This window comes from Dermacentor variabilis, chromosome 9 (genome assembly GCF_050947875.1).
Source record: "Dermacentor variabilis isolate Ectoservices chromosome 9, ASM5094787v1, whole genome shotgun sequence".
Taxonomy (NCBI): domain Eukaryota; kingdom Metazoa; phylum Arthropoda; class Arachnida; order Ixodida; family Ixodidae; genus Dermacentor; species Dermacentor variabilis.
In genome coordinates this window covers 87,035,863-87,061,380 of record NC_134576.1, presented here as the reverse complement: position 1 = coordinate 87,061,380, position 25,518 = coordinate 87,035,863, and the positions used below count along the sequence as shown (strand labels likewise).

General features: G+C 49.8%; 1 protein-coding gene across 2 annotated transcripts in view; it reads right to left on the bottom strand.

Moving 5' to 3' along the window:
- The window catches only part of LOC142557056 (sodium-dependent proline transporter-like), a 57,993-nt gene extending 41,920 nt beyond the window's left edge, over nt 1-16,073 (bottom strand). Inside the window, exons 1-2 of one of the 2 annotated variants that reach the window (XM_075668618.1) lie at nt 15,872-16,073; nt 3,835-3,900 (exon numbers count right to left, since the gene is read on the bottom strand). In XM_075668618.1, the coding sequence (XP_075524733.1) occupies nt 3,835-3,900; nt 15,872-15,892 (87 nt within the window). In that variant the 5' untranslated portion in view covers nt 15,893-16,073. The remainder of the gene's footprint in view (nt 1-3,834; nt 3,901-15,871) is intronic. The other variant, XM_075668619.1, reaches the window with a different exon arrangement.
- Between the last annotated feature and the right edge of the window lie 9,445 nt (nt 16,074-25,518).

Genomic DNA, 25,518 nt, shown 5'->3' with positions numbered 1-25,518 from the left:
GCGTCCGAGCGCCTCGAGGGCCGCTGTTGCCACCCTCAGAGCCAAGAACTGAATGATCTTTCCACATTCGTTTGTTGCCGTTCGTTCCTTTCAATGCTTTAGTTTGCTGGTTATACGTAGTTGCGACGCTATGAAAAGCGAATGCAAAGTTACTTCCGCACTGGAAGCAACGCTGGGCTAGGTGGCGCCAGAAATGGGGCAAGGCGATGGTTTGATGGAAAGAAGAATGATAGGTGTAACGTTAAGGGATAAGAAAAGAGCAGATTGGGTGAGGGAACAAACGCGAGTTAATGACATCTTAGTTGAAATCAAGAAGAAGAAATGGGCATGGGCAGGACATGTAATGAGGAGGGAAGATAACCGATGGTCACTAAGGGTTACGGACTGGATCCCAAGTGAAGGGAAGCGTAGCAGGGGGCGGCAGAAAGTTAGGTGGGCGGATGAGATTAAGAAGTTTGCAGGGACTGCATGGCCACAATTAGTACATGACCGGGGTTGTTGGAGAAGTATGGGAGAGGCCTTTGCCCTGCAGTGGGCGTAACCAGGCTGATGATGATGATGATGATGATGATTCGAGAGAACGGGGAGCTCTAGAAGTACGGGACCCGAAGCCAGCTTGCGCTTAGCCCCTTACCTGCAGGGGAACTCAGACATGCTATACGCCATAGCGCGCTTATACTCTACACATTTTATTATATGTACACAGGCTGCAATTAACATCGAATGCACCAAGTGAAGCTGCGTTTGCGAACTCCACGGGGCTTTGCTAAGCGTGATAGCAACAGCAGCAGCTTCAGCGGCTGCTGTTTGCTGAATAATTCACACTCGGTACAGCGGTACAGCCTGCATAGAACGAATCGGTTTACAGCCATCTGTACTACCCTTACAGATGTACCGGTGGCCACTTGTGTTCTCTACGAAATTACGCAATGATACGACAGACCGCGACTAAATATAGAGCTTGCAGCTGAGCTACTTCGTTATCCACTTTGGGTACAGCTTCAGCGGGCAAAAAACACGCGTACGCACACGCAGCGTAAATGTAAAAAAAAAAAAAAAAATGGGGGGGGGGGTGCTTTCCTGCGTGTTTGTGTGTGTGTGAGCGCGCGCGTGTGTGTGAGTGTGCTTCATTCTGTTCTAGAGCTTTTACCAAGAAGTACCTGAATATTATCATTCGCTATAACAAATCTGCACCTTCAAGCGAATATTTCCTTTTGATGCCTTGATGGAACACGGTTATAACGGCGCGTTTTTAGGACGGGACACAGAAAGAGTGCACAGAGCCCAGTCGCCGTGTGCATTCTTTCCGTGGCCCATCCTTAAAACACGCCGTTTTAGTAACCATGTTCCGTCAAGCTCGAAGGACCGCTCGGTGGCGTTCAATTGGACATTAGTGCGTTCGAATTCACAACTCATAAGAAGTGCGTTAAACGTAGCTTTCTACGCCTCCTCCTCCAGGAGTATGGCGCATCTGCGAGGCCCACTTCTTTTCGAGAGAAACGTGGGCACGGTCCTGGAGACAGTGCAGTTCATGCGACTCACGCACGTGGGTCGCGTGGGGGGCCACCTTGGTGTTCTAAATCTAAGTACACGAGCGGTCTTGGACCGCGGTCGCAGGCGGGAGTCGCACCCGCGACCTGGTGCTCAGCGGCAGAACGGCTTAGTGCGTCACCGCGGCGGCGTGTTGACGGCAACGCGGTATAAAGGTGACGAGGCTGAGCGGAACGGGATATAAGCCGGCGAGGTTTTTTTTCGCAGATCGCAGGTACTATACGTATATCTATTAGTATAAAGTACGCCTGCTTGCACAGGATGCACGAAATGCGTCGGCACCTTCGCGCCGACGCATTCGCTATTCGATATCATCCTGTTCGAAACGGCACATATTCATAAACCCGCGGACGCCTTTTCTCGTATACACAGACGCCTTTTCCTCCACGCACGGATTCATACAAAAAAGAAAAAAGCGCCGACGCAGGTTCTTCGACTGTTTAGATGCACCGAAAGAAACAGCGGCGAAAGCGCAGCCGATGGACCGAGAAGGTAAACGCGAGCTGCCGGGGCTACCGGAACGTATAGCGTCCCGTCTCGGCGGTTGCCGTGTCAAGCCAGGCGTGATGATCGCATACAGGAGACGCCGGCGTAGCTGTGCTCTCCCCCGGGATGGTGCGATTTCTCCGCCTCCACGTGCCGAGGTCGAGGGAACGAATAAAGAAAGAAAGAAAGAAAGAAAGAAAGAAAGAAAGCGGCGATGCGTATACCATCCCCACGCGCCCGTGAACAAGCCGCGTAGCCCTCTTTCCTATTTTTCGGAAAGCTACTGCTACGCGCACTGGAAGCGCCCGTGCACGTTCGACGGGAATTTGCTCCATGCGCGCCGAACGGGGCCAAGAGCGCGTGCAGGTACGCGCGAGGCAAGAACAGTGAAAAGGAAAAGACTCGATGCGGGAACCGGGGGCCCGCATTTCCCCGCACACACGCACACACACACTCGCAGAAAGTTCTTACGCCAGAACTGTGCACGTAAAAGCAAACGCTATAGTCAACTGTGATACAGGACACATTAGACGGCCAACCAACGGCAGAAAGTATACTTACGAACGGAATGCTTCGTGAATTCGACCTCAGTTGCCAAAAAAAAAAAAAAAAAATGCTACCAAGCGGCTTGCCTGTGCGTTACACGTCGGATCATCTAGAGCAGCCAAAGAAGAGCGTAGGTGGAACTGCGCTAGCGCAGAACCAGAAGTCAGCTCGGGGCCTTCCGTACCGATTGACTAAGCTAAACAACGGCACGCTATTAAGTCTCTAGTCTTCAAAGGCAGTGCACCCGTGTGTAATTTAAACGAAGCAGACGGAAAGTCGACTAGCCAGACCGCAATCTTTGAAGTCAGTGCATGCAAAGCCTTTTTCCAATTTGCCGACGGTGTCTATGCCGCGCGCGGCATGACCATCCCTATAGAAAGATGCGAGATGTCGAGGTAAAAGTGGATGCGAGCGAAAAGTTCGTATATTTTTTTTTCAGTAATTTGAATATCCTTAGCGATGGCATAACTTTGTAAAGTACAGTGAATCAGTTACATTAGACGAGTAGAGCAATTGGCTATATGCCCTCACAATCATACCGCCGTCGTCCATCACGCAGCTTGTAGTAAACGCACTGCCGTATTTAGCTGGCACATTTAGCTGCATATCCTGCATATTTAGCTGTCCTTGATGAAGCCAAGCTGCAAGTGCCCAGGGCTTTCTATAGAACGCTAGACTTGCGATGAGCGAGAGATGCCCACGCAGCTTTCCGGCCTCGCTTGGGTGGGACTTCGAGTGAATCATGAACAAGGAGCGTGTCACAATCCTTCGCCCTTCTCGTCCCAATCAAGGTTATCGCGTATTCAGGATGCCTACGACCTCCTTCTAAAGAACGCTTTTTCTTTTTTTCCGGCCTAACGACAGTGACACCATTCACCAGCCGTGCGACTAATGCACTATACCGCAAGGTTCAGTCGTGGAATGCAGTGAACGGCATCCGATATTTCCGCCTTTTCTCGCTGACGCTTCGCCCACTGATGCGTTTTATAGCGACATTTGAGGGTCGACTTCAGGGTTTTTTTTTTTTTTTGAACTGTGCGAACTGGTAAATGAGTTGAATGCAGTGCGTCACGTGACAATTTCGAAATAATATTGGACTGCTTTTGTGAAAGGCGTCCTACCCACAATGTATCTGCTGAAGGGTATACTGGCGTTCGGGAACGTTTTCCATGACAGTCACATGCAAAATGAATGACTATCGAACAAACCGGAGCGATTATTATTATTTCTTTTTTGCTCTCTTCTACTTGCCTCGTGAGAAGCGTCAGGGAAGGAGTCGGCTGTCCACGAAGTCGATAGCGAATCAATCCCCGAGCTCTGCGAAAAGGCAAAGCGGCGGACGTTACCAATGACTTCCGGCGAATCGGGAGGACGCTAACGTGTCTGGTGCGCCGACCCAGAGTAACAACAGAAATGGGAAACGAAGTGTGAACAATAATTTTTTTTCGCCATTACCACACCTTAGAGAACGTTAAAACAAGAACTACCTTTATTTAATAACTCTCGTGATCGTACGAACGCGAAGCTGGATCATCATGTAATGTCCGAGTGTAGAAAAAAAAAAGAAAACAAGGAAAAGAAACGATTGAGTTTCCTGCAAAGATCCCTAGGGGGAAATCGCACTTCTCGCTGCCTACAGCAATTAGATCATTTTGAGCAATCTAAATGGAACCATTCGCAATAATTATGCATGCGCGCAGACACTTGTTGTCAGGCTGCGTTTATAAAACTGTGACCACTTGGTTATTTATAAAGGTGCAGCGTAATAGATTTACGCCAGAAGAACGTCTGATGCAACAAAGATAAGAGAAATTCCTTTGCTATACATCATTATATATATTGGAGCTGAACGATCGCAGCGCCAGTTTCCTTCAGTAACTTTTTTTGTAGGAAACTGTATGCTTAAAGCATGGCCTCCGAGATCTTACCCCGCGTCCTGTGAGGGACAGCACTCGCCGTCCGTTTTCGGAGGCCGCGCTTAAAGGGGCATAAAAGGCGAGAAAAGACACACTGGTGGCCACGCCTACCATCTTGCCGCTCTAGCTCGTCTTGACGTCACGTTTTGACTGCCTGCTCAGGGCGAGTTAAGACTCAAATACGAGAAAGTGATTTTAAATTCGTGACGTCACACTGACATTACTGCCGTGAGGTTTCGGTTGAACAATTGCGAAACAAAAGCATGCTCTTCATTTTTTTCCCCCAGTAGTAACCAGCCTTCCCCAGCCGAATGAATGACAATGTAGTTTTGAAGCAGTAATTTATTAGTGCGAGTTCACTTATGGTAGCGCTCTAGTGCTCCTTATATAGTAAAAAAAAAAGTGAGGAGGTGTACGCGGTAGGGTGAGAACTTTCGCTTACTCCATCTCCGCCAATTCATGCCCTAAAATAGAAGCTGCGGTTGCCGACAGCCGAGCAGTAACGACAGCTTGTAGCGCAAGTGAGAGCAAGAATACCGTTTCGCTGACTGTACTCCGGTACTCAATCTATGATTCTTATCTCCTTTCACAGTCGTCGCACACGAGAGGACTAGCAGTGGACATTGGGCGAGCCCTTTTTTTTTTCAGTTCTCGTTCTCGATTGGCTGAGCGACATGAAGCTTTCGCCACACTGCACTAAAGATTTGGTAAGACAGAATACGGCTCCGGTAATTATAGGGTTTAGTTATGCAAATGCCTTGTTGCGACTGAAGAGATGGTACGGCGGGTCGAAAATAACCGCGAGTGTTGTTCCCTTGACATTCCGTCACGCTCCCAACGCTGAAAAAAAAAGAAGGAAAAGAAAAAAAAATACGCGAATCGGGTTTCTACAGGCAACGCACGAGACAGCTACGTTCTTTCGTCAGGGAGGCTTGTCAAGCGCTGTTTACGACCAGTCCCGCACCCGCCGTCAACACAGACGTCGAACCTGCCCAAACGTACACATCGACGACTTCGTCACGTTTTTTCCCTCTGGCTATGCGATTTCACTCGGCTCAGAAACGAAGCTGGTTGCATTCGACGTCCTTCCACCGAAACCATTCTTTCCTAGCTTCCACCCTGACAACAGGTATGCCGTCGCCTCGCTTCGAAGTCCTGCACTGCGAATGCGAAGAAACACGTATCGCTCCTATGAGACACGATGGGTAAGGCTTATGACATTCTCGCGAGGGGCTGGCTCGCACGCGAGACAATTCCAACAAAGAGCGCGTGAAACGAAGCCGAACAAAGAAAAGGCATTAAGTTCGCGAGGCAGCCAGGAGAGGGGGAGGACAGTTAGGGCATCGGCGGTCCTCCTCGAACGACGAAAGAGGCGACGTTGTTCAGGCGCACACGTCTCGTTAGCGTAGTAATAGTAAAGAAACGAACGAAAATGACGGTACTAATTAGCCTGTGGAACAAAAGAGTTTGCTGATGTATCCCAAAGTAAGAAAAGAGAGAGAGAGAGAGAGATGAAGATAGCGACGGCAGTCTGAGGCACGTTATGTAACCCACGTGACACTTCGAATCGGACGAGTCGCGCAACTCGCACTGCACTGCGCGCATTTACTGAGCCGTAGATACGACGGGACAGGTCTCGCACGGCGGGGCAAACCCCAAGAGAAAGAAATTCTCGGACACATCCTGCCTACATTTCGTTTTGCCTCCGAGTCATTCGCGAGTGTCGGTCGCATTACGTCACTATTACCCCTGCACTTCCCCCCTCCCTCCCCAACGTCGAGAGCAGACCCCAGAGCACGTGCCGGCAACTACACGAGGTCAAACGAAAAGGGAGGGGGGTGAGGAGGAGGGGGAAAGACAGCCCTCTCTCTTGACCGTGAGCTGGAAAGAGGTGAAGACGCAGTGCTGCAGGCCGAAACCAAAGGGACCATTAAGGAAAGGGTTAGGCAGGTGGAGAGAAAGGGCAGCACGGAAGGTAGGCGACGGGAGGAGGGTTGTGGAAGCGAAAAATAAAGTTATTAAGAAGCACGCCTTCCTTGCACGCGCCGACGACGTTCATGATTTGACCTCACTCTTCCTGCCCCCTTTCAGAGTTAAGCGCCACATGCCCGCTCGAGTGGAAATGCACGCCTGTGGCGACCGCCTCCGGGAAAAACCTGCCCGGCTCTCTCTCCCTCTCTTCTTGCATGGTCCCCTGCGCGCACTGCAGGCCCGGTGCTGGTCCGGCACCGCGACTCGGCTCTGAACAGGACATTAGTCGAAGCAAGCGCGTCATTCCACTTTCATCACTCGCGCTGCTTCAGACAAAAAGACGAGGCGCGCTGGGAGGCACTCGAGACACATCCTCGAGGACCTCTCCCCCTCCCCCTCTTTTTTCCCACAGGAGATCGTGTGACGCAGCGTAGGAGAACGTCCTCACGTGCTGTTCACACAGGAGGTGAGGACGTTCTCGTATGCCGTGTCACACGATCGTCACGTCACAGCACGACGTCTGTGTCCTTGTCACAAATAGGAATGGAATGTCTGCAACGTGCTTTGACCGACGCCACACGTGTTCAGAGTTTCTGCACTACTCTTACTGCTTTTCTTATTTTTTTTTATTTTTTCATGTATGTGTGCGTCGTCTTTTCTAGAAGTAAACCCCTGGTTGATGATAATCTAGTGGTTCGGTACCTTCTGTCCCTGTCTGCGTCTTTGACCATTCTGCCGGAAGAATTCACTCTGTCAACCCGAACCAACCGGCCCAGATCGTTGCCCTTACTTTCCGAAGCAAGGCAATGTGTCGAGCAAGGCACTTTCTAACCTCAACAAAACAAGGGGAAATGCCTTTGTGTGCTGTGTATTTTTGAACAGCTTCGTCAGAGTCGTTTTTTTTTCTCTGGAATGTGGAGCACGAATGACAACGCCACTCCGGATAAAGGAGGCCCCGCTGTCTTGCTTACAGTGCTTTGCCCTGTTGGACGTACACGCTTGTCGATTCTCGATGATATGAAGTTATTTCACTTTTCTTTGAGCATTTATTTAGTTATCTCTCGCTTCGCCGTGGTGCGTCGCTGTTTTATGAATCACCGAAGTCAACCACACCCGAAGGCATCGGCATCACCATCCTGTCTTACTTATGTCCACTGCAGGTCTCACTGCTTATCGTGGCGATCTCCAATTACCCTTGCACTGTGCCAGCTCACCCATCTTACGCCTGCAAATTTCCGAATTTTATCCCCCCACCTAATTCTCTGCCGTCCTCGACTGCGCTTTCCTTCCCTTGGCATCCATTCTGTAACGCTAATGTTCCAAGTTAGTTGCCCTGCGTATTACATGGTCTGCCCAACTCCATTTGTTTCTTTTAATGTCAACTAGAATATTGGTTACCCCTGTTTGCTCTCTGCTTCACGCCGCTCTCTTCCTGTCTCTTATCGTTGCGCACAAGATTTTTTTTTTCATCGCCCTTCGCGTGGTCCTTAACTTTTTCTCAAGCTTCTTTGTTAACCTCCGAGTTTCTGCCCGATGTGCTACGACCGGTAGGATGCAATGACTGCAATGACTGCACACTTTTGTTTTCAATGATAGCGGTAAGGTGGCGGTCGGGACTTGGTATACTTGGTAGCGCCAATCGCATGCGCTCAACCCTTCTGTGGATCTCCTGCTTGGGATCCGAGTAACCCAAGACTAATTGGCCTAGGACAGCCTAAGCAGCGAGCCATGCAGGGTTCCAAAAGCTTGGTCTGCTCTCTATGCAGTCATATAGAGCAGGCCCCCTCTCCTTCCTCTGTTCTCTGTGAGTGTCCTCGCTACAAGTTACAGAGACGATCACTCGCAATCGCGACAGCGCGCTTTGATCAGAGACCTTTAACAGAGGAAATCATTACAGAGGCCGGCACCACAGGCCATCGCAGCGGAGGGCGACGAAGGCACTCTTGCAGTTTTTAAGGACAACATACTCGGACAAGCGGCTGTAGCCTGAACTGATGCTTATAGAGCCACAAGTGCTACTGTGTTGTGCGCTGATGGTAAGCCCTATATTTCTTTCTCTGTCTCTACTTTCCTGTCACTTTGACTCCCCCTCCCTCGCTCCCAAGCTTAAGGCAGCAAACCGGACCTTCTCCTCTGGTTAACCTCCCCTGCCTTTCCCCTTTCCTCTTTCTATCTCTTGCCAGCTTCATACACTCCCATTAAAGGACGTATTCTGCATTCCTAAGGCACACGCCTCATAATGGCACCGTGGATAAACACGGTGCATGTTTTAGTGAAAAGAGAGCTGTCGCTTCCATTGTTCCTCATGTCCTCGTACTATGGTACTTAATTTTTCATCACGTGAATACGCGTATATCCCTACAAATTCCTGAATTATTAAGTCACTCTGCAAAAGTATCTACTGATTTCTTTTCCGATGTAGCTTCTATGGTCATATTCTCGTACTCTCTATTTGAGCACCATTTATCGCTCACGTTTCATGGTCATATTTCCATGAATTGACTCTTCTTCATCCGCATCCACACCCTTTGTCGCCGACTGGTATCTCTTTCTTTGCTTTGAGATATGTTTTGACACCTGGCTACTCAGTCGCACAGTTTCACCCGCTTTATTTGCGCACCCTTTATCTTTCACGTGTTCGTAGCTTTCCTTCGACCTACTGATCCTGCATCTGGTCCACCCACCATCCCTCCCTTTTGTCTATCAAGAAGGAACGCGCAACCAATTCTGCACTTTGGTCCACTCGGTCGAACGCCAGCACACTTGGTCCCGTGCCCAGCAATTCGATTGTTCATCCCATCTCTAGCTCGTGCACAAATCGCATCCGTGGTGCCTTGACTCGAGTGGATGCAATCGATGTGCCGTCAGAAGCCGGCCACGACCGCGGTTGCGTGTTTGCTGGGCTCGTGGTCACAGCAACGAAACGGTCCCGGCTGTTTACTTACTCGATAAGAGGAACTCCGTGATTAGGTTATCGGTCCGCAATTGAGGAAAATCCACGGTCAGTTTAAGCTCAGTGCTTACCGCCGTGCTACTCACGGCAGGCGCTCCAAGGCAACGCGAAGATCTTTGCGGACTGCCTTTTCGTATGCTACGCGAAGTGCCACGTTAATCAAAAGCGGTCTCAGATAAGATATGTGCACAAGTGCGCGTGCAAGACACTGCCGCAGGTTTTTACTCTGGGTGGGACCGAACTGTAGCTGATACTCGGCGTAGAGTTTAGAGGACCGAGGGCGTCAAGGTTAGATATTTTCGAGCTTTTTGTTTTGCTTTTCTTTAGCTTTGGGTACATTCAAATTCCGGTTCTATAAGTAAGAGGCAACGTTGCGAACGATACCCTTCACGGAATAGTCAAAGGTCAAGCGAAGGATAGAGGTGCATTTCAGCTCAAGAGTCAAGGTCACCTGACATTGAAACTTAGTAGAAAAAAACAATATATCTGCATTAGGCGCCTTGAACTTGAGGTGTGCGAACACGCAGGTTTGTAAATAGCTTTAAAGAGCAAAGAACAACAACAACATAAGAAACACGCAAGTCGAGGAAAAGGATCGGACGCATAAATGCGTATTTGTGCGGTCGATGTTTTTCTTTACCCTGCGTGTGTGTGTGTGCGTGTGTGAGTGTGTGTTTGCGCCCACTTGCAATCATAGCATAGAAACCAACTTTATCTTAGGACAAGCAGAGGCTAGGGGAGATTAATGCAAGTTGTATTGACTCAGGCTATTCTGCTTCCCAAAGCCCCTTGGGTTAATCTTGATAAGCAGCTGTGGATTGATTCAAGCAGCGTAGAATTTCTTTAACCTGCATTGAAATTTCAGAACTGAGGTTTAACAGCGCGAATAAGACAAGGAGACGAGGAAACAAAAACCAAGGCGTTAATGAAATCTTAACGGGTGACAGCTGCCATAAAGGCGATGTAAACGTGGTCGCTGCGATAAGGAATTGAACCGGCGACATAGCACGCCGCAGGATACACTGCGGTAGGTCTGTAATCAGTCAGAGTGCGAGCGAGTTGTCTTGACTGTCAATTGTAACGTGCAATAGAACCTGATGGCCGTGCACTACATTTCAAGGAATGGTACTGAAATGATTCAAATATCGTGAGTGCCAAGCATGTAAACTATGTGGTTCAATGTTATAGGTGAAAGTCACGCAAGTTCTTAAGAACGCACGGCTCTGACTGCTCATACATCTGAAAAATAGAGACACGTCTGAAAGTTAGTAAGCACAAACAAGATATGATATACTAATCTTCTCTGTGGCTGCTTAACATGTGCGATATGCTTAACATCGCGAAAAAGCAAGAAACAAGGACAGAGCTAGGGAATTCAGGCCTTCCTCTCTTGTTTTATCTCTTCGTTTCTCCATAATCTCTCGTTGCGCTGTTTAAACACGTGCATGGCAAACTAGCCCAAGAAACTATTGGTTTCGATGCTTTCTCGGCATAATTATAATTCGCTTCCCCCGTTCACGCGAAGTGCGAATACAGAGCACGTTGACGTCGCTCAACCACATGTAACGTATTCTCAACTTTTTTTTGCGACGTTATACGCCGTCCAAAGCCGGTGTACCGTCTCTTTTACACTGCGACATGTGAAATGTATTCCACATGAATACAGGTTATAGTATACATGTATATATACAAATCGTGACAGATGACTAACTACCGTGTGGCGCGCAATAGACGCGCGGACGCCGAACGACGCCCGAAATACGCCGAATACACGTTGCATGTGGTTGCTGCTTCAACATTTAGCTCGGACGTTGCGCCAGCATTAGGACAAACCACGACGAAGTTGCATACAGCCGCGGCGAGAAAGAAGAAACAAAGAGGGCCCTGAATATACAACTTCTGCTTTTCACCTGATTGTTGGGCACATGCACACAACTTATGCGCTCGCACGGCGCCTGTACATTGAGGGTAAAAGTAGAGACACAAACTTGGCACACATTCGCCGACTGACACAGGTGTGTCGCTCTGGTCCAGGTCCCCCTTTTCCACTGCGTAATTAGGCACAATTACGGGGCCAGCGAACGAAGCGCGCGCCCTTGCAGGACGACGGCAAATGACACACCATTGCAAACTGCTTCGTCGAATTCGTCACGCAGTGATGCGCGCAGCTTCTTCCACACGACCGCTCAGCTGTCGCGAATTTCGGGGAGAGGCCATAAGTCGACCAGTGACCCGGCGCACGTAAAGTCAGTGCTCCATTGTTGAAGGGAAACTGCAGAATTATACCGACGAACGTGTCATAATAATGCAGCATTATTCTCGCAGCTATAGGACGTGAGCACTAATAATTCGGCGCCTTATGCGGTAAGGGCATTCATAAAATGAGGGGTGTAATGTGGTCTACACAAATATGCATAAAGACTCAACCTTCCATGTCAGGGAATTTTACCAGCTTTCTTCGTCATGCAAATGCATTATGATGCATTGCCTTTCCTCTGACTCGCTGAGTTGATGTACGAGAGCACACGAGTATCGGTGCAGGCTCTTGACGGTGTGAAAGGACTCCCTCACTACTTCGTTACGTGCAGCTACGGTTATTTATTGTCTCGGCGTAAGCCTGTTTCTTCAAGCCCACCTCGATATATACGTAGCATTTACACCGCCTGCTTCAGAACTTGCTCATACCCTTCGTACTCGCAGCCTGTTCATCCTTCGTTTGAGAAGTCTAGTTTTTCTGCAACTGGCAACTTTCCTGCCAGTGCTAGCAATGGCTTTGACCTTTTCAACGCGCTCTAAAACGAAGCCTAAGCAGACGACGAAATGGGGACTCCTTCATGCCGGAGTAACTGCTTTTTCTATATTTTATTGACTCCATTTTAGTGAGCTCTCCGTATTCCCTCGATGGAGTACGTTCAATCTGTTATCACCCGGCTCGAATGAAGTACTCACCTGGAGCGAGTAAAAAAAGAAACACTCTCTAAATGGAATCAATTAATGGGACAAACTGCCACTCTTGCACAAAAAACGTTGCCAGCACTCCCATTTGCCCTAAATATCGGACAGCCTCTTTGGGGCTCCTTGACTCGTTCTATGCTCGCAGAGATTACCTTTATCCTTGGAACGGTTTTTCTGTGCGCTAGTTGCTTTAAAAAGATCACTGGCGTTACACGGACCTATTCTGCTGTCGTTGACCTCAACAAAGGCGAATGATTTGCATGTGTTCATACTTGGAACGTCCTACAAAAAGGGCACTGAACTGCCTATACTCTTACCTTGAAATAAATAAATTTGCAAATTCATTTTACACTTAAAAATTAGTTTTCTTCTGCTGTTTTGTTTTCCTGTGATAATTCGAAACTTCACACTTTACATAGCCATGCCAATCCAATAACGCACTTTTTCTATTTGCAAAGTGGGTTCCATTTTTGTTTGTGTTTTCCTTTATAACCCCTCACGTAGACTACCTTCTTCTAAGCTCATCTAATGGAGGGCTATTTGGATACTGTCGAATTTCACCGTGTTGGCACTTTGAGCCAATCAGGGAGAATGCACCCGCTCTATGAACCAGTCGGAGATGACTATATGGTGAGTACGACAATGTCCCGAATTGGCGAACTGATGTGCGTCAGCGAGAGCATATTTCTTTCGTTGTTTATGTCCATTTGCGTCTTTCTTCCGTCTCTGCGTGACGCAGCGCCCGTACACGTGTTATTTGAACGCCCGCAGCTTGGCTAGCCGCGGGCAGAGTGAAGCTGGCCTGGCGCCGTAATTCTTCAACCTGTATTTTGTCGGACGCCTCGAGCCGTAGAAATCCGAGTCCGTGCGAATCGAACAGCTGCCTGCCTCTCTCCACAGATGGTTGAGATCACCGCACGAGCAGCGCCATATATTTGTTCTTTACGTGCTCGTTGGGCTAGTGATAGTGCACATGTTACTGCAGTTTCACGCCGTGTTAGAGCGCAGACCTCAGGCGGTGTCTTTCGTAACCGAGCGAACGAACACAGCGAAGGATGAAAGCGAACGCGGAACTCAGTGGTAGATGAAAGACAGCGATAGCGAAGAGAGCGCGAGGAGGAAAGCGGTGGGGGAGGGTGCAGCGGAACCATGAGGCGGGAAGCGGAGTAGGAGGGTATGGCGAAAGCGGGTGAAGAAAAGCGTAGTGCCGCGCAAGACGGCATTTGTGGCGACGATGGCTACGAGATGGCGCCAGAGTAGCACGCGTCGTCTGCATGGAAACAAAGCGCTGCATGAGCGGAAGTCTGTCTGCGGCGGCTGCAGGGAATCGCGCCCACGCGTCACCCGCGCGCTGCCTCTTGCGATCTGCCGATTAGCGAGGCAGTCGCACCAGACATCCCTGCGTTTGCAACGTGTCGCACGAGGCAGGTTGTCCGCGCCAGCCAATCCGTAGCGAAATGAAAACACGTACACAGCTGCGCTCGAATTTTGCATCAGGGAGTATCGTTATCGTCGGTGAAATTTTCGCGAGAAGGCGAATCGCCATCCCGCCCAGTTAATGACCTTGCTAAATTTGAGAACTGCGATACCCGAACCGCTCTCGAAGTTAACATGTTCGAAGCGAAGCGTGTTCAATAAGGGCAACTTCAGCACGCAATAGGACTACAGCACGTGATTCGTAATTCAGAACGGTAATTTATTAATACAGCACCATGGTAAGATGCGTTAACTGTGGTCGCTTTTAACATGAGAGTATGGCTAGGTAGAGCGTAAGCCTGGGCTTGTTGGCGATTCATTGGAAAAAGCGCTGTGTCCTTCTCTTTTTAGCGCTGTGTCCTTTTTCCAATAGCTGGGTAAGCTAGACAAGACGGCTGAACAAGATACGTGTGGCGAAGACGCCGTTGTAGGCCTGGTTTTTAAACGCAACTGGTTCGCAGTTTGAAGCGGCCACCGCGCGAAAAAAAAAAGAAACACCCGAGATCGTTTTCGGGGAACGAGCTAGCGCTTTTTAGGCGAGTGATGCGCATCGTTGAAATCATGCTAATCAATCGACGTCACCGTCCGCCAGTGAGTTATAGGACAAAACAAAACAGAAAGATGCACGAGACAGCGCATACTAAACGCGCTTGGAAATCCACCTGCTTCTCGATTACAGTCGCACTGCGACACGGGAGGCGTACCGCGCTATTATGCTTTAGTTGGCCACGTTCTTTAATACCTGGAAAGTATGTTTCTATTCTTTTTTGTTACACTCCCCAACCGTACTTTCGTCGCTGCGCTTTTCTGGCATTATGCGTGACGGCACGTCAGTTTAGCAGGTACGCCGAAAAAGAAACCGGCCTTCGAAGCCCTTGTAGAACAGGTTGTTATAACTCGTTGTGGCGACTCGGTCGACTGGTCTTCGCAGGAATATGTTGCTTGCTCTTTATGATGGTTCGGAGTGTGGGGTGGGGGGATTGGTCATTCGACCTCGCTGCTAATCTTCGGCGCAATGCAAGATGACTTTCTCGGAAGCCCTTTAAAAAAAAGGAAGAAAAAGAACCAGAACACGCAAGCTTTGTTCTTGTTCTCGAAAATGATTTTAGGTATCAAACAAGATTTGAGATCTGTTATTGTGCTTCTATTTCCTTTTGCTATTGTCCCGCTCCTTTCGCCGTGGCGCAATGACTAGTGTTCCGGTGGTTCTGCATGCCAGGTAGCGGGTTTGTCTTCTGGTTGGGGCTGTTGCTGCTGCTGCTTTCCATTAAGACGTGAGTGGAACGCAAAAAAAAAAAAATGCTTGCCCCCTGAGCGCTGGAAGGAACATTTTACTCAGGTGATCAAAACAAGTTTGAAGTCTTCAACAATGGCCTAGGCATCAATCTATCCCTTTACTTGGATGAAACACACTGCTTGTCTCCGAACGCTACTTTAGTTCGACGAGTTTAAGTAAATGAATGAACATTTCGAGAAGGAAGAGGGCATCTTGCTTATGTTGAAGCGTAAAATAAATGTGGGAATGTGTATCAGCCGGCTCCTCTGTTAAACATGGAATGAATGTCGACAGCAGCCGCGTTCTTTAACCACAGCTCTGTTTAGCATTAAATCACGAATACCACGGGAAAGGAAAGAAGAAAGAAATGATAGCGAGAGTATATCCAGCGACAGAATGCGCGGTTCTCTCGAAAGACGGGATTAAGGCGTTAGGCATTCTTTCGCTAGTGCATGTGCGCTAGGGCATGAAAGATTGTTCATTTTGTTGGTTGACAATAACATTATGGAGGACGAACAGGCAGGGGAAACAAGTGCACCTTTGATTGCTTTGATATGCTGTCTCTGCAGAGGAAAGACAGTGTTCATTTTGTTCACTGTACTCTTCATATTCCCAAACCAGTATACCACATGATAGTTGACAAAACTGATAGTAACATCTACTTATTTTCGATCGTCTGCAACGATCGCCTGCCGTTGGTGTTCGCGCCGTTTAAACGCGCTAGTTTAACACGGCGCTTACCTCGTCCGTTCGTTTCACCATGTCGCCGTCTGCGGTCCGACCGAAATCCTTCCTTGTAGCAGCGCTCCGTCTTGTCCCGACGAGCTTCGAGTCGCGAAACCAGAGAAGAAAAAAAAAGGTTTCACCAAACGTTGCCGCGACCACGACGACGCACCACGAAACACGCTCCGCGCTGAAGCAGACGACGCGCGAATGAAAGAGCGGCCATGGAGGCCGCCATCTTTATACGCAGAGGGAGAGGGTGCAGGGAGGGGGACGCGCGCTTCCTGCGGAAACCAGCGAAGCCAGCCAGCTCTGACGCCACGCGTAACGTCACGACAACGTCACAGACTTTTCGCCCCTCCCCGAAGCGATGAATGGACGACGAACAACGCGGCGGCCGACGCTTGAAATAAAGACCGCCGTAACAGGAAGAAAGCAGAGGTGAAGCGGCAACAGGAACTCGTTTTTCGTTGCAGCTGCGAGGAGGGGGGCAGGCCACGATTGCACGTAGCCGGCGTAAGACGAACGGCTTGTCTCGCAGCGTGTGTTGTGCGTGCGTGTACGTTGAGAGTCAAAAGTCGCACGTGTCGCCGGAACCAAAGATTCAGCTCTAAAAACGAAACACATGGGTCCCAGAATAAGCAAAAACAACGCGCGCGTGTCTGGTGAGTGCCGTTGGTCACCGCTACATAGGCTTTACGCCGAGCTCCGGCAATACCGCGATGGGTGCGGGGGATTCCCACGGCGGCAAGGGGTGTTATCATTGGTCGCGGCCGTGCCCTGACATCATGTGGCTGGCTCTGCGCGTTCCTGAGCGTACTTTTTTGCTTTCAAGGCTAGGATTTACCGGGGAGCACGCACGCGCTGGTGGGATAACGGTGACACACCTCGCGCTGTGCGTAGCAACATTTAGAGAACTGTGTAGGGCTACCGGAAGAGTTAGCTTTTGACGTGTGAGAGAGCAATCAGATGCTGACTTTGAAGAGCGAATCCGTTTGCCTGGCCGGCTGCCCTAGCCTATCAAACCTCAGTTAAAGGGTGAAATAGTAGGCACCAAGGTTTTGGGCGTACACGGATCGTTTATAAATGCGTGCGCTCACTTGGGTCTATATATAGCGTCCCACGCATGTAGCCCGTAGTAAGTATAGGGCGGGTTGCAATTGTTATGTGAGCGGCGCCCTTGGCACTTGTTTGCGCACAGAACACCAGGGGCCACGGCGGCTTGAAGTTCCTGCACCAGCTACTAGTGATGTCATAGACCGTGGAAGCGCGTTTCCTAGGCTAATTATTTAATAACTAAAAATAATTGCACCATATTCAAGGGCCAATGCTGTTTTGTGGTTTGCTAGCTGCCACAATATGGGAAGTTTGGCTGCTGATGAGCCCGCTATCCCAAAATAATAGCTATAACACAACGCATAAAAAAAAACTACATGAGGTAACAATATAAACAGAAAAACAAAAATAAATAGGCAGAAGCTTTCCCTTAATCGCACATAATAAAGATCAATAGACACTGCATAAATTTACAAAGGTCCTGATAAAAATATTAAAGTCACTTAATTAAGTACCCTTACGTGGTTTGAAGGTAAAAAATGGGGACTTGTCTAAGTTATTACCTGAAATTATAACTCCACCTTGATCCACATTGTTCGAATTTCTACAAACCTTAATCCGCCCTAATCCACCTTAATGCCCTTTAATGCACCTTAATGAAATTTAATTCACCTTCGTTCCCTTTACATCACCGTAGGCATTTCGCAGTGGAAGCCGGAGCTAGCTCAGTGCCGGGAACGTGACGTCATCGTTTGGTCACGTGGGTTTTTGTGCCATAGGATGATAACGCAGGCGGACGCCGGATTTTTCGCTTCATAAGGCTTTCGCTTTCAAAAACTGGAAATCTAGGTATGCATAATACAGAGCCAGCGTAGGAGCTGTGAGAAGGACAATTACTCTGCTCGTGATTAAATGCATCTGTTAAGAGCAATTTCAAATGGCACGACAAAGTTATTATGCCATTGTTGCGAGGCGCAATTTGTGTCACTTAACTGCACTATATTCACAAGAAATGAACGAGACCACTGTATATATAGACGAGAAAATCACGTAAGGTTTTTACACAATTTGACCTTCATTTTCGCTTGTAATTAAGCCATTCAATTTATCCGCTCAAGGGAAGCCGGTGGAATTACAGATCTTTGTGTTTATCGGGACCGGACCTGGAACAGAGCAATTTCTTTGCAGAAAAGTGGAAGGCATCCGAACCATCACGATGAAGTGACTGTCGGTGTCAGTCGAAATGTGGACAGTCGATGAGGACTGTTTGGATCGGACTGCTGGTACGATCTGTTGGGAACTCGGCGCTGACGCCCGTGGTTGTACCTGGGTCGCAAGCCCCAAGGGTAGCGTTGGCCTGGCGGCCTGGGGTACAACTGGAAGCATCCGAAGGTCCCGGCAAAGCATGAGTCGACTGGTAACAACGAAACAACTTGTTTATTTTAACATCGCAAAGAGTTGGCGGTCAGGTTTGACCGTAGTAGAGAGACGGGAGAGCACTTCACTCAACAGAAGAAATCGGAGCCCTCCCTTTTGGCGTCCGGGGGCAGCTGTTTTTATACTCTCGCAGTTGAGGGCAAGAAGGAACCCCTCAAAAGACGAGCACGTGAATGTACAATGGGCTAATGGTGACGCACACTGTCGTAGCGATGCCGTAGCACCATGTCGAGCACGATCTCGTAGCACCCTGTCGTGGCGCTGCCGGTCGGACACAATGACTGTAATGAGAGGATGGTCCCTGCTTTGGCATCGCCTGTTTCGGGCATAATGACTGGAACGAGATCCCTGCTTTGGCATCGCCTGTTTCGGGCACAATGACTGGAATGAGATCCCTGCTTTGGCATCGCCTGTTTCGGGCACAATGACTGGAATGCGAGGATGATCCCTAGGCGGTCGCATCGCCGCAGTCGCGCCTGGAAACACCTGGCGATGAGTGTTGTGGCGACGACGATCGGGCCAAAAATGTCTGCCGCCCCGCCGCAGTCGCGCCGGCAAAACCACGTGTCGCAGGCGAATCGCAACAGACCGCCCCGCCGGGGAAAGGAGATCCCGATGGACAGGGGACTGCATCCGCTGTCCGGAGGGATGTCGCTCGATGATGCTCATAACCGAAGTCGGGCGTCCCTCGACGTTTCTTGAGCGCAGCGCACAGAGAAGGCCTCGTTCTCTTGTTCAGGTTCGCACGGGACACTGCAAAGTGACTTCGGGAGAGTTCACATTTTTGTTCTCGTTCCCGGCAAGCGTTAGAACTACGCTGAAACTCAACCGCTCAGTCAGCAAGCACGGCACAACCCTCACTAAGCCCTGCCAGGCTCTTTCCCCTTTTTATACCACTGCCTAGTTCCTTACAGTAGTCTAGCATCACTCAGAACGCGTCCACAAATTGAAAAATTGCACTAGAAAGCATATCATCACTTTGAAACACTAAACAAAAGCAATATGTTAAAAAAAAATCCTGCCTCAGGAAGAAAACATCAGTAACAAACAATTTTGAGGCTGATTCCTACGTTAGGGGCTTCGACTTAAGCCATCGGCGTTACCGTTGAGACTCCCCTTTTTGTAACGCACCTCAAAGGAATATTGTTGTAAAGCGAGGCTCCAGCGCAGGAGGCGGCCATTTTTGGGAGAGATGGTCTGCAGCCATTGGAGAGGGCAGTGATCCGTCTCAATGATAAACCTCGAGCCGGCTAGATAGCATGACAATTTCTGAACGGCCCACACGAGACATGCACACTCTTTCTCGGTGGCGCTATACGCCTGCTCACGACTGGTCAGCTTACGACTAGCATACAGGACGGGGTGCTCTACTTCTCCATTTTCCCGTTGGCACAGTACAACGCCCATGCCTCGCTCACTAGCATCGCACTGAACAATGAACCCTTTTGTATAGTCTGGCGATCGTAGCACAGGCTGGCTTGTTAGGGCACTCTTTAGGGCGCTAAAAGCTCTTTCCTTTGTCTCGTCCCAGACGACTGTTTGAGGCTCTGTCTTTCTTAGAGCATCCGTCAGGGGAGCCGCGATATCAGAGTACCTAGGGATGTACCTCTGATAGTAGCCGGCGACACCTAAGAACGACCGAATATCGGTCTTCGTGCGCGGTTGCGGAAAGTCTCGCACAGCGGCCACTTTTATCTCAGAGGGGCGGCGACGACCCTGACCAATCACGTGACCGAGGTAGACAACCTCGGCCTGTGCTAACTGGCACTTAGGAGCCTTGACTGTCAAGCCCGCTTCGCGCAGGCGGGTTAGCACTGCCCGCAAGTGTGCCATATGCTCAGACCAGGATGCGGAGAATATCGCTACGTCGTCTAGATACGGTAAAGCGAATTCTTGCTGTCCCCGTAACACTTTATCCATGAGGCTTGAAAAACAGTATGGCGCGTTCTTCAAACCAAAACTCAACACTTTAGGACGGAATGTTCCCATTGGTGAAATGAACGCCGCATACCTACTAGCCTCTTCTGTAAGTGGAACCTGCCAATAACCCCTGACAAGATCTAGGGTGGAAATAAACTGAGCGCTACTAACTTTCTCAAGGCGCTCCTCGATGTTAGGGATCGGATAAATTTGATCCTTAGTGATGGAATTAAGCCTGCGGTAGTCGACGCAAGGACGAGGTTCCTTGCCCGGTACCTCAACTAAAATCAAAGGGGAGGTATAATCACTCTCACCTGCCTCAATAACACCGAGCTGTAGCATTTTCTTTACCTCAGCCTCCATAATATCGCTCTGGCGGGGTGACACCCGATACGCCTTGGATCGTACTGGCTCTGTGGAGGTAAGTTCTATATCATGAGTAAGTACAGAAGTCCTACCAGGCCTCTCAGAGAACAGACCTTGAAACTCTTGTAATAGCTGGTGTAGTTCGGTTTTCTGCTCGGGCGACAGCGGTGCTTTACTGATAAGGTCACTAATGACTTGACCGGTGTCTTCCCTGTTCGTCACTGAGCCTAGTCCCGGAAGCTCGACCGGAAGCTCTTCAGGAACGTTTACCATCATGCACACCACTGCTTCCCTTTGTCTATAAGGTTTGAGCAGATTACAGTGGTAAACTTGCTGTGCTTTCCGCTTTCCTGGCAGACTTACCACGTAATTAACGTCCGACAGTTTCTGAACAATTCGTGCTGGGCCCTCCCACTGCACGTCTAGTTTGTTGTTTAGCGATGTGCGCAATATCATGACCTCATCGCCAACCTCAAAACGACGGGCCCTGGCTGTCCGATCATAATAAACCTTGGCCCTCTGCTGGGCCTTTGTCATTGCTTCACCTGACAACTCCTGTGCCCTTCTTAAGCGTTCGAGGAGCTTAAGTACGTACTCCACCACGACTGGGTCGTCGCCCCTACCTTCCCATGATTCTCGAAGCATGCGAAGCGGAGATCGAAGCGAGCGACCGTACACCAGTTCAGCTGGCGAAAACCCCGTAGCCGCATGCGGCGCGGTCCTTAAAGCAAACATCACCCCAGGCAGACACAGCTCCCAGTCAGTTTGATGTTCAAAACACAAGGCTCTCAACACGCGCTTCATGACGGAGTGGAGCTTCTCAACGGAATTCGACTGTGGGTGGTACACTGAGCTGTGTAACAGCTTTACCCCACACCTTTCGAGAAAAGTTGTCGTCAAAGCGCTAGTAAACACTGTGCCCTGATCTGATTGGATTTCCGCAGGAAAACCAACTCGCGCAAATATGGACAGTAGTGCATTAACTATCTCAACTGAGCTGAGTTCTTTAAGCGGCACTGCTTCAGGGAACTTTGTCGCTGGGCAGATCACAGTCAAAATGTGTCTGTACCCCGTGGCTGTTACCGGCAGAGGTCCCACAGTATCAATAACGAGCCGTCTAAAAGGCTCCGTTATGATAGGTACCAATTTCAACGGCGCCCTTGATTTGTCCCCTGGTTTGCCCACCCGCTGACAAGTGTCACATGTCCTCACGAAATGGTCTGCGTCCCGAAAACACCCTGGCCAATAGTACTCTTGCAAGAGACGGTCCTTAGTTTTCTTAACTCCTAGGTGTCCGGACCACGAACCCCCGTGTGACAAGCGCAACAGATCCTGACGATAGCATTGAGGCACGATCAGCTGATCGAACTCCACTCCTCTTCGGTCTAGATACTTCCGGTACAGGACTCCACCTCTTTCCACAAAACGCGCAGTTTTCCTGGCGATACCTTCTTTGACATTGCAGCGCACGTTTTCCAGGCTGCCATCCTTTTTTTGCTCGGCTATCAAAGCCGACCGGCTGACTTTTAGCAACCTATCAAGTCCGTCTGACGTAGGCGCGATGAGCAAATCAGTAGATAGCTCTTCTAACTTTCCCGAATCGGGATTTTCCTCTCCAGTATCTGGCGCCTTCAACGCTACAGACTCAAGTTTATTCAGTTCGGGCGTGCTCGGAATATCAGCTTGCTGCGCCTCTGACCCTTTTTCGTTGTTTGATAACGTCGGCCCCGCAACTACCGCCTTTGCAGCGAGCTCCCGAACCTTCGATCTGGTTAAGGCCTGAACACTAGCTTCACCAAACAAAAGCCCCTTCTCGCGCAGGAGGTGATCGGACCTGTTTGAAAATAGGTACGGGTACTGGGGTGGCAGCCTAGATGACACTGCCGCCTCTGTCTCAAGCGCTCCGAAAGGTCCTTCAATAAGCACCTTTGCTACTGGCAGACACACGCTATGAGCTTCCACGGCTTGCTTGATCCACGCGCACTCGCCCGTGAACATATGGGGTTCTACATAAGACGGGTGAACTACATCCATCGTAGCTGCGGAATCGCGAAGCACTCGGCACTCTTTCCCGTTCACGAGGAGGTCTCGCATGTAAGGCTCGAGAAGCTTCATGTTCTCGTCAGTGCTGCCTATTGAAAAAAACACAACTTTTGGTGTTGTTTCCGGACACTGCGCCGAAAAGTGACCCGGCTTCTGGCACGTATAACAAACGCCCGCTCGCCTCATCTCGAACCGCTTTCTGCGTTCGGCTTCGGCTGCCGCCGTCTCTTTACGTTTGGTCGGACTGCTTTCACTTGCATCCTCACTACGCGTGTTCCCCTTTGCTCTCATGGGTGTGAACTTCGGCCTCTCAAACTTCGAGCCAAATTCACCCTTTTGACCGTCCTTAGCTCCGCGAGCCCGACGCGTCACAAACTCCTCGGCTAGCTCCGCGGCTTTAGCCACCGTACTCACGTCTGGCCTATCCAAGACCCAGTATCGCACGTTCTCCGGTAACCGACTATAAAACTGTTCTAGCCCGAAACACTGCAGAACTTTATCGTGGTCACCAAACGCTTTCTCTTCTTTGAGCCACTCCTGCATGTTCGACATAAGCCTATACGCAAACTCTGTATATGACTCACTTCTGCCTTTCTCATTTTCCCGAAACTTCCGACGGAACGCCTCCGCAGACAGCCGGTACTTTTTTAGCAGACTCGATTTTACTTTGTCGAAATCCTCTGCTTCCTCTCTATCCAAGCGAGCGACTACGTCGGCCGCCTCGCCGGGTAACAAAGTGAGCAAGCGCTGTGGCCACGTTTCCCGAGAGAACCCCTGCTTCTCGCACGTTCGCTCAAAGTTAACCAGGAACAAACCAATGTCCTCTCCAAGCTTAAACGGCCGCATCAGGTCAGTCATTTTGAACAATACTCGTTCTCCTGCACCGTGTGCCTGACTTCCATTACGAGCGCGTTCCATCTCTATCTCGAGACGCTTCATTTCCAAAGCGTGTTCGCGCTCTTCTTTTTTCTCTTGTTGCTCTCGCTCTTTCTGTTCTTTACGTTCACGCTCTTCTTTTTCTTTTTGCTCTTTAAGTTCGCGCTCATATTTCTCTTTTTGCTCTTTAAGTTCGCGCTCCTGTCTTTTTGACCTCTCCTCAATAGTCTCAAGGCATTCCGACAGCTCGTCATCCTCAGCCTCTAACTCAAGAATAGCCTTTATCAGTTCCGGTTTTCTTAGTTTGTCTGAGACATCCAGACCCAACTCTCTTGCAAGCTCCAACAATTTCGGTTTGCGCAACGACTTCAAATCCATGGCTGCTCTGAATGCTGCTTTCTCTACTGCTTACTATTGTCTTGCCGCAAACTAACCCGGCAGCAACGACAACCACAATTACCAGCTCTGTTTCTAACACTAACAAAAGCCTGGCAAAGCTCAGAAGAAGAAAGTCCCGCACTCACCAAACCTCGCAGCCAAGAGTCCAGCGCAGTCGTTCCGCTGCAGGCAACCAGTCGTCACACAGGGCTCGTTGCACTGCTCCCGGATCGTCGTTGAGCTGCTCAGCATACAGTCAACTGCATCTCTTCGCTGCTGGCCTCCGTTGTCGCGATCTCACCGCTGGCAGACAGTTGTTTGAAGTCGGAGGCGATCCCACCGCTGCCACCAGATGTTTGGATCGGACTGCTGGTACGATCTGTTGGGAACTCGGCGCTGACGCCCGTGGTTGTACCTGGGTCGCAAGCCCCAAGGGTAGCGTTGGCCTGGCGGCCTGGGGTACAACTGGAAGCATCCGAAGGTCCCGGCAAAGCATGAGTTGACTGGTAACAACGAAACAACTTGTTTATTTTAACATCGCAAAGAGTTGGCGGTCAGGTTTGACCGTAGTAGAGAGACGGGAGAGCACTTCACTCAACAGAAGAAATCGGAGCCCTCCCTTTTGGCGTCCGGGGGCAGCTGTTTTTATACTCTCGCAGTTGAGGGCAAGAAGGAACCCCTCAAAAGACGAGCACGTGAATGTACAATGGGCTAATGGTGACGCACACTGTCGTAGCGATGCCGTAGCACCATGTCGAGCACGATCTCGTAGCACCCTGTCGTGGCGCTGCCGGTCGGACACAATGACTGTAATGAGAGGATGGTCCCTGCTTTGGCATCGCCTGTTTCGGGCATAATGACTGGAACGAGATCCCTGCTTTGGCATCGCCTGTTTCGGGCACAATGACTGGAATGAGATCCCTGCTTTGGCATCGCCTGTTTCGGGCACAATGACTGGAATGCGAGGATGATCCCTAGGCGGTCGCATCGCCGCAGTCGCGCCTGGAAACACCTGGCGATGAGTGTTGTGGCGACGACGATCGGGCCAAAAATGTCTGCCGCCCCGCCGCAGTCGCGCCGGCAAAACCACGTGTCGCAGGCGAATCGCAACAGGACGTGTTCCACATAGGCTTCCTGAGGTGTCACAGTGTATGCACTGCAGTCTGAAGAGTGCCTTTTCCGCATGCAACATAAAAATAAAAAACGGGATGTGCGTACACCACATCGAAACGTAAACGATGCAAGAGTGTGTTTAAAACCCGTTCTATCTCGAAGTTTGGTGAAAAGCGTAAAATCTGTGTAAAAAAAAAAAATACGATTTTTCTCCGCTCATCGAACCACGTGGTTTTTGATAGTCTGCGTCTCAGTCCCCGAAGATGCTCTTTTGGCGCCGCAGCAGCCATTTTCGTCTGCTACTTCATTTCCCGTTATTCCAATGTGACTTGGGATCCACAGTAAACGGATCTGACGGCCATCATAAAAAGTGAGAGTCAACACAATCTTGATGTTGTAGCGAAGCGATGAGTTGTCACCGTGAAAACAGCATTGTAATAGTGTCTCCGGGGCTGCTTTGCAGTCCGAGTATAGAT